The 10,000-nt window shown below is 38.3% G+C and overlaps 1 protein-coding gene across 2 annotated transcripts in view; it reads right to left on the bottom strand.

Annotated features, from left to right (window-relative positions):
• LOC138004242 (uncharacterized) overlaps positions 1–10,000 on the bottom strand; it is a 39,029-nt gene that overhangs the window by 12,595 nt on the left and 16,434 nt on the right. Inside the window, exons 2-3 of one of the 2 annotated variants that reach the window (XM_068850716.1) lie at positions 1,062–1,130; positions 49–252 (exon numbers count right to left, since the gene is read on the bottom strand). In XM_068850716.1, the coding sequence (XP_068706817.1) occupies positions 49–252; positions 1,062–1,130 (273 nt within the window). The remainder of the gene's footprint in view (positions 1–48; positions 253–1,061; positions 1,131–10,000) is intronic. The other variant, XM_068850717.1, reaches the window with a different exon arrangement.

Below are 10,000 nucleotides of genomic sequence, written 5' to 3'. Positions count from 1 at the left end.
TGTAGCAACTGTAGGGAAAAATTTGGATCGGATTAATGGAAGACTAACCTGAGCTGGACCGCAGCAAGGTTTCATCACACAAAGACAAATTGGTGCCCAAATACCCATCACAAACTCCACAATGCCAAGGATCAATAAAATGACCGTAAGTCCCATTTCATCGACTTCAGGGCTAACGTTCACACTGCAGAAAGATATGATTAATGCACCCGTCAAAGCAGATGTGATGGAGAATCCCATGAAGACACCAGCCTACATAGATGGAAACAGAAAAAGAAGGTTATGCGCGTTCATCATCATACACACAAACATAAACATTATTATAAATTATAAAACTTAATTTCAACTTGGAGTGACACGAAGTGTACCACAAAGGAGCCAGTAACTCTGTATCATTGTCACCATCATCATCATCAACCCTGAAAAAAATTTAGTTTTTTTTTTTCTCAAACTCCTTCCAAAAAATTGTCGAGCCGTTTTATTTTTCACTGAAAGATCAAGTTAAACAATTTAGGTCAAAGGATATTTTGATTGGGATTTTGACAAATGAATGCCCCTTACTGAATTAATAATCTCATAATATTAGGAGTAACTGAAGAGAGAAGCACACATATAGTGCATTTTTACCTTCGACACACCCATCCGAAAAATTGGTTTCTACCTTGAGCGGGACTCGAACCCACGTCTCCCTGATTACTAGTCGGGCATGCTAAGCTTAGCTTATTATTAACATCCCTTTTGCAAATGCACAAGAGCTAGGTTCTATAAATTATGTAGATGGATATAATTTAGCACTAGTGTACTGAGAATCATAGTGTATTGCATTACTTCTTTTTTGTGTCAGCCGTTTTCTTTCCTTCTTTCTTTTTCTCAAGAATGATTGTAATAGCGTAATGGCTATGTACACCGTCATCCCCCGGTAGCTGGGAATTAACAGATTTGTAGCCCTAAGACATACTAAACAGCGTTACAAAATCAGAATTACTTCCTATTGCTCTCCTCTACTTTATTCTGGGGAAGTACCCCAACCCAAGGACTTAAAAAGCGGCAGTTTTGCTTACAAAGCAATTGCGAGAAAAGCTTCTTTCATAGCGACTGCCTGGTATGCCCAAAGCTCCTGTGACACACATCTGCAAAGAAATAGATCCACTAGAGTCATGAGATGGTTGGCCTCAACACTTGAAAAAAATAATAAAACAATGTTTCTTTATTTGGTTCAAATACCAACTGTGGGGTTACATGCAAATGTCAGTAAGGGACGGAGAAATCTATCCTTTGGAGCTAATGCGAGTACTGCTGGTATGAGAAAACTGGTAAAGATAATCACTAAAATTTCGAAAACGGCATGCATATAAGATATCTTAGTGATGCTTAGTATGGTTCGTACTTCCATACATGTACATGATCATGTTCGTTGAGATTTCTTATTCAGGGGTGAAGGTGCAACTGTGTAGAACAGGGATTAATTAAGGCAAACGTCGACATACAGACTGGCTGCAGACAAGGTGAACAAGAGTCTTAGAGCCAGCAACATCTTTAAAAACATTAATGCTTAAATTACTTTTAAATTTTATTGTCTTACGTTACCATAAATTTACATAACTCACATAGGATTACGTCATTGTATGTATTCTTAGTTCTCGCATGAATTCTTGGTTTGGTTGTTACAAGTTGGCTGCATGTATGAATAAAAGATCTAACATGGCCACGGACTTGCTCATTGTTGATCGATTCCCTGTCAGAAGTGGGATAAGATCCAACCTGCAGTTTTTTTTTCTTTCACAGTAACCCAGCTACTTGTAATCGATTTGCTCCACGACATCTACTTCAACAACAACTCAGCCCTTCAATGCCTCTTCATACTTGGCGCCAATGATGCCAAAGTACGACAAACCTTGATGTACAAGCCGTACGATCAAATCGTGACCACTAACGTCACTGGGAGACCCGATTTCATGATTACCATTTGCTTGAGGGTTACAGAAACCCTGCCAAGTACTGGCTCACCAAAACTGCCGTCCATTATATCATTGTGAAACGACCCTTCGAATTAGCGGTCCTTCGTAGTGCAATCCCTGCCGCTGAATGGAACACTCTCTACGACGTAATCGCGCCAAAAATACCAACCAAAAACAGTGGAAAACCTTGGAATTGGCTCCAAAAAACCAAGGAGCATTACAATGGTACAAGCACATTGATGCAAGACCAAAGCGACCGATACCACTTCTGGGCATGTCGCAGGCCGCCGAAACGTCCATTCCACATGGTAAACCATTGTACGCACCACCGCAGGACGCTGCTCTTTCGGCCCAAATGCTGTTGAATAGACCCTTCCACGGTTTTTTACGCCATCTTGGTTGGGGGGCAAACACGGCTAAATTTATTGTAAATGTATGGAATTTTGGCTGACTTTGAACCTCTGTAGCGCCGCTAAAAAGAGACAGACTTCCACAGTGATAGTGCTTAAAAGGCATTTACACTGAAATTATTTTTATGAAATATGAGGAACGTACGCTAACCACATCCCCTTTCTTCCAGCACTATTATTTTGAGCATAATAGTGAGGCATGATCATCGAGCATTACGCCAGCATAATAGTAAGAAAAATTCCAAATTGGGCAAAAGCACGCAAGAAAATCTTGCTCATCCAACTGTCATTTGCAACCTCAGAGAGGGTCTCCTCATTGCTACAAAATGCCTTTCAGCCTGTGCTATAAATGACTACCGGTATATTGAAACTCCATCATGCTTCAGTATAACAAGAGATGATCACATAAAAGGAATACTTTTGGTTTATATTGTCGATATAATCATCCATATAAGCATATCAAGCAATTGTATTTTAGTTTAGGTAAAAAATGAGTGATCCGGGGGAAAATTTTTGAGCATAATAGTGGGACTTTTTGAGCATAATAGTAACATTCTTTGAGCATAAAGTAACTAATAATCATAGTCGAAATTTGTTTATTGTACATCGTCAAGTTTACGTAAAAGTAATGTTTACAATTTATCAAATAAACAAAGTTGTTTTACCGTCTTTCCTCCCTTTGATTTTGTTCTATATTCTACCGAAGCCTCCAAAAGGGGCTATGTGAAGTTGAAGTTGAAGTTGAAGTTTAGTTATTCATAAATGCATAGTAGTTAAAATACTGAATTGCGTATTTACTTATATAATAAAGATAATAAAGTTACACATATTTAATTATTAACTATCTAAATATTAAAAGGGTCCACTCGGCTAAAAAGGGAAACTCTAAGATGTGTTCCCTTTAAGACATGAAGATGGTTTTGAAGCGTGGTACGTTAAAAGCCCGCGCGCGCCTTAACAAATAGGTAGTGTCATGCGTTGAGGTAGTAACTTATAAAGGCGGTGATTGTTGTCATTTACAATCGTGTCGAAAAGTCTCACATATTTCGCCATGATGGATGGCTAATTCCTTAAAGTTCACATTATCGAGGGCTTCATAATAGCCATGACCAGGACAGATGATGGACATTGCTCTCTTCTGTACATGTTCTAATTCTCGCGTTAAATATTTAGGCATACTGTAGTGAAAAACCGGTACTGCTTAGTCCATAATTGATCTAATACAACTAGAGTAAAAGAGCCCCAGGGCCGTAGCCAGTATGAGGCAAACCGAGGCACTTGCCTCAGTCATTTTTCTGTGATTCTTTAAAATAAAGGATGATTTGCAGTGTTGTCTTTAAAATGTACTCATCATAAACACCTAGAATACCTACGTAGAGAATTTAACCACGGACATTGCCTCAGTCATAATTTTTTTCTGGCTACAGCCCTGAGCCCTAGATCAGTGCGAGCAACCTTTTGGCTCTCTTTAGTTGAATCAAAAAATAGAATCTCTTAGAGGCCTTCTTCTTTCATTAATATGGATATTCCAGGTCAAATTACTGGAAATATTAAGAACCAATAGCTTTACATTTTCTACCACTTCCAAAGTATCACAATTGATGAAAATTGGCTCAAATTCTTGCTGGGACTTTGTAAAAGATATTCGCATCTCTTTACACTTTTGAGTGTTCAGTTGGACTCTATTTTCTAGTGACCATTGTATTACTTTATCTGTATGACGCTGTGCATTGCTGAGCTCCCCTTTCACAACCGTTTCGGAGATGGTGGTATCTTCTACATATTTCCATAAGCGAGCATTTTCGACTACAAGGTCATTAATCGTAATCAAAAAAAGCCAAGGCCCTAGTTTGGTTCCCTGGGGGACGCCCGAGGGCACTGATCCCCACTCAGATACCCATCCCTCACCAAGTTTGATTCTAATATCACAAAAAGTCGATAATCCAATTAATTATGCTATTTGGCGCGTTTAACTTACATAATTTTCTGATAAGAATGCTATGGTCGATTAAATCAAAAATCTTACGATAATCGAACAGAACTGTTACCGTTCTTGTAGTAGCACTATTCCCGTCGGTGCCCTTAGACCAATCATGAAGCATGTCCAATAAAGCGAGGGTGGTGGAAGACTTTGGTACCTCGCTATTTAGAACGGCAGGCATGATGTAATCGCGTACCACGAACTCCTCGGCTACTTTCAATACACATGGAGAGAGTTAAGGGTGTTTAGGGGAAATCTTTAGTTAATCACGAGTGTAAAACTCGAAAATGGTAATGTGGAATTCCTTTACTAATAAAATTGTCAGATGGATTGTGAGCAAAAACGACCTTTATCCAGGCGATTTGCCATAAACTTGAAAAACGTCGGGCCGACTTTTTTTCCGTTTAAGATTATCCAAATGCAGTCCGTTTCAATCTTGTCCATTTGGGTCCATCCTGCTTCTCGTTCCTTTTTGCTGTATTTCTTTTATGTTCTTCAACGGTTGTAAATGATTGTTAGTGATCTGTCATTATGTTCACGTAATTTCCGGTGTTTTGGGGAACAGGTGGTCGTTTTCTTCGAAGTTTTTAGTGGTTTTCTGTTCAAGATACGCACTAGCCTTTCTTACACAAAGAGAGAAAGAAAGACATATATCTATTGAAGGATCGGAGAAAGAGGTATGAGATAGTTTTTGCATGATTTATTGTTATGTTCCTTAGTTAAGTACTTTTCGATTAGTGATTTCTGTTAGCTTCTACGAGTCATACTAGAAATTTAAAATAACATTGCGTATGCCACGTGTAGCATGAGTTTAAATCGTGTATTGATTAGCGTTTGTACCGAATTACATTTTCATAGATTTTTGTGATAATTACCTTTTCAGTTTTTACGCGATTCCAAGCCTCTAATAAACAAGTCAATATAAAGAATGAGGAGATTGGTTTGGTCTTATAGTAATGGCTTTCTCCGCCCGATATCGTAAATCTGCGTAAATCAACCGCACCCGCTACAACGGTTTTAAGTGGTTATTGTAATTGTTTCATTCTGCTTTTTGGGCATTTTGGGAGTCACGTGAAATGACATCATTCTGAAGCCCACATTATGTTCAAACTGCGAAAACACGGTGGAGAAACCTTCTGACTCAAGCCAACATTATCTCATCAGCTGTCAACCTTGAAGCGTAATATTCATCAGCCTTTCAGCAGAATCTTCAAAACTTGCTTGTTTCCCTATTCAATACTAGAGGGAGGTCTTGAAAGAACTTAACTTCGATAAACAATGTAAATTTTTCATAGGACTGTATGTTCAGTCCTGAATCAACAGCTTCAGTCGGACTCCGTCACTTACGCCACACATTCTCCAGGCGCCTTGTTCCTTAATGAAAAAGAAGAATTTTTTGTACCCAAAAAGCCAGGTTAAAAAACAAGGTAAACTAGGGGTTCCTTATAGCAAGTTAACTGATGCGAGGGGATGAACGAAATACAACAGCAACGATAAGAGGCTTTATTTGCACAACCATACATTTACAAAAAGTATTGCAAGGTCAACTAAAATTACATGGGAGGGTTTTTAAGTTACATCGCTAACGATTTGTCATGTAAATCAAAGGAAAATGAAACACTGACAGTAAAGGCAAATAGCCTCTGCAATGTTCACGGTATTTAATTTTTTTTTGTTCTGGATTTTGGTCATTGTGTGAACACTAAGAACAAAATGCATATGGTTATGTTAATATTGTCAGGAACTAGAAGATTGGTAAGACGTAACGACGGTAATTTCACGTATATGTGATTTGTTTGTCTCATAAATTAACGTTTCTTGGAGAGAACAAGAACACAAGGAAATCACCAATTAATTTTTGAAGCTATATAACATATTTAAAACTGTATATGATCACGATATCTAAGCGTCTAAAAGGTCAAGCCATTGTGAATTGTTTTTAACTCACTACTAGGTGCTTTAACGTCCCATCAAAATTGTCGTACTGGTATTTGATTTGTCACATAATAAAGCTCTCTTGTAACAGAACAAGTAATGTGAACTTAACGACTAATGGGGTTTAAGTGATATGAAGGTAATTCGAAACATCTGTCATCAACTGTTTATATAAATTATGGTATGATTCCTGAATAATGAATGAGTTGCCACCAATCGGATCCCTGTTATACACAAAGGGTTCTGGGATCTCCAGGGGGCAAACATTGCAAGTCGCTGTAACACAATGTTTGGCGGAAACTTATTTCGACATCCAAAAAACGATTTTGGACAGAGATCAACGCTTTTTTCGACAAATTTTTATCAGAAATCGAGTTGGGCAATGTTGATACGTGGCAAGTGTAATTTTCTGTTTGAATAACCGTGAAATATGAGATGATGGTTTACTCGGATTAACCTTGATCCCGTAAGGATCCGTAAGGTTCATTGTGAAATTGACATCTCGTCATGGTCTCAAAATATTACAAAATTAGGTACAAATTTGAAGGAAATAACAAAATAAAGTCTTTTTAGTTGTATTTACGTGTGTCTAGGCTGTTTTCTTATTGGGTACGTCTTGCGTAAACGAATTATGGCTTCTGGAAATTTACGTCCTCAATTGTAAAGGAGAGAAGACGTTGTGTTGTCAGAGGAGATGGAAATTGTTTTTACAGACCTATTGCTCTTTGTATGGATGAAATGAGCGATGAGAAACATGAGGAAATAAATAGGTTAAGTTATTGTTTGATTCAAAAAATTCAACAGTTCTTGAGCCGCTACTATTTTCGACAAACTCTGTGAGAGTCCAATCACTTTAATGTAGAACAATGATTCTGCTCAAGCAAACCATTTCAATCTCCTTCTGCCTCGAGGTAGTTGTTTTAATGCTCTTTTTCCATAGAATATAGCATTCTTTCTTTTGATAGATTTAGATAACACTGAGACGGAATTCATATCTGATATGCTGTTGCATGTTACATGTAAATAAACGTTGAACGCGTATATATAGAGCTCAGGCCCCACAAGGAAAGTCGAGAACAGTGTTGCTGCTCGCTAATGCTCGCAGCAATAAATTAAACAGGTTTTAAGTTTGCTTTATTGAGATTTAATCCACTGAGATTAACAAGGTCAGATTCATTTTACAGTTTACATTTTCTCAGATTTAAATACTCGATAGCAGCGCGTACAGGGAGTAGGTAGGGCCCGTACGCACTGGGCAACTTTTTGTTTATTTTGCGAAAAAACCTGAGATCGTTTCCGTGATACAAGTGCGCAAGTGATTTTTTCCCCAAAAAATTTTGTCAAGCCTTACCAAACTTCAAAGGCGCCACCGTCCTGCTTCGGAGCAGGACAATTTTCTGTCAGGCGTGAATACTACATTTGTATACATATTTTTCAATTTACACGGCAAGATCTAAAGAAAAAGTTTTTAAGTGCGCCCACGATTACCAAATTGGAAATTTGGCGAGACAATTTTTGTTCAGATATTTGGTCGAGTCAAACAAATTTTGTCAGCCTAGTGCGCACAGGCCCTAAGTTGTTGTAGTTCTCGCGAATTGTTTCTGGTTTCCGGTGTCTAGTTTCTAGATTCTGGGTTCCAGATTTTCGTGCTGTCGGCGATACTACGCCAGTCCACCGATCAAACCAATTCGCCAAATAACCCTTCAAGCTAGCAAAGGCAGTTTCAAATGCAATCTCGCCTTTCAAGTCATCAACAACAACCAAACCACGAGTTCATACGAGAACTGAAAATACATACAATGACATAATCCTAAAGAAAAGGAACTTTATTTAAGTGTCTTGTCGTTCTAGAGTTAAGAAAGAAAAACAAATGAAACTGACAAGATTTATATTTTCACGACGTTTCGAAGTCATCGTAACTCCATTATCAAGTGATAAATAAATATATACAAGTGCTAGAGTTTAAATAGATGGAAAGCATAATTTACATACTAGGTGTTGTAAAGAATGTTATACAAATAACTTTGCCTTGATTGAGTCACTTTGGACATTAAGAGAGGGTGACAATTCCCTAATGTATAACATTTCATAAATTAAACAGTCATGTTTAGTCTTACATTTTCGTAAGACTTTAAAGTGCTGATTGATATTATCAGGCAAACAATCGTGTTTATTAGTGAAATGTTTCTTGATGCTGGATGAATTAAATTTATGTTCCTCACAACGTTCGTGTAGGTGCCTCATCGTAAAACCGATACAGTTTTCATCACAAAAACTACATTTAAACTGATAAACTACACGTTGTTGGTTAACTATTGATGGCTTCTTTTCTGTGATCTTAAGTTCGTCCTCTAACTTCTTACTAAGAAACACAGGTTGGAAACTAACGTTTATTTTGCTTCCAAGGTCGTAAAGCTGACGTCTAACGGTATCGGCCGCTTTCTGATCTTTAAAAGGTAATGTTATTCGCGCAATTTTAACTGTAGTCGAGTTCAGTGTTGTCTGTGTTGGAGATCTCTTTTCCAAAACGAATCGATTAACAATCCGATTGATGTGATTTTTCGGATAATGAAGATTGGAAAAAACGTTTTCAAGTCGAGTGCATTCTTCAGTAAAAAACTCCCAAGAGGATGACAGTCGATAGGCGCGCTCAAGCATAGTTCGTACTAGACAATGTTTATAACGGGCATCAACGTGGCTGTCATAATGCAAGAATAACCCTTTGTTAGTTGGCTTAACAGACACTTTCGTGTTAATTGATGTTGATTTGTTCAGAAGTTGTATGCCAACAAAGGGCAGCATACCATCGTTCTCGACTTCCATTGTGAAGGATATAGATGGGTGACACGCGTTTAGAACTTGTAAGAAATTCGATGCGGCGTTAACACTCGGCATAATTGTTAAGGTGTCGTCCACATACCGGCGATAGAATTCAGGCATTTTTCCATTGAGATCTAGTTGTTCTTCAATAGAGCACATAAACACGTTGGCAATTAGAGGCCCTAAGGGGGATCCCATGGCAACACCATCGAACTGTTCATAGAGTGTTCCTTCGAACTGAAAAAGTTGATCCTTTGTAGCGATGTTAAGGAGGTCTGTGAGATCTTGTCTGCTGATATTTAGGTTGTATTGAGAATTAAACCAGTTGTCCTTGAACGCTTTATTAACCAGTATTCCTATCGTTTCATCTAGAGGGACATTTGTAAAAAGAGAAGCAACGTCGTAGGACACTAGGATATCATCTTCATTAATACCCTTAGCGCGGATCTCCTCTGCGAACTCGAAAATATCAAGGATGCTATACCTGTTATATGATAGAGGCTTCAATTTGTCTTCTAGCCATTTAGCCAAGGCGTAATTGTAAGTGGAGGTTGCAGATAATATAGGGCGCACGGACAGTTCTTTTTTATGCGTTTTCGGGAGTCCATACAAGTGGGCCAAGCGTGAACCTTTGATGCATACTGCATTAGCAATAGCCGACGGAAGGATCTTGTGAACGGCTAAGGACAGGGCTTTTTCTTTCTGAAGAAGAGGATGATAGTATTTGGGTGGTCTCCCCCTGGTCTTGGGTCTTTCAGCGCTAACCTCTCTGAATTTACTCTTATCGTCAACACATGCTTTTCGTAGTAAGCGAGAATATTCATCGTTCGTTGAATGTCGTTTAGAACAGCCGCATCGTTAAAGTCAATAGCTCTAAACTACATTCAACGAAAAGA

Source organism: Montipora foliosa, chromosome 5, assembly GCF_036669935.1.
Source record: "Montipora foliosa isolate CH-2021 chromosome 5, ASM3666993v2, whole genome shotgun sequence".
Classification (NCBI taxonomy): domain Eukaryota; kingdom Metazoa; phylum Cnidaria; class Anthozoa; order Scleractinia; family Acroporidae; genus Montipora; species Montipora foliosa.
Note: the sequence above shows the minus strand (reverse complement) of the source record. Positions and strands in the feature narration are given on the sequence as shown.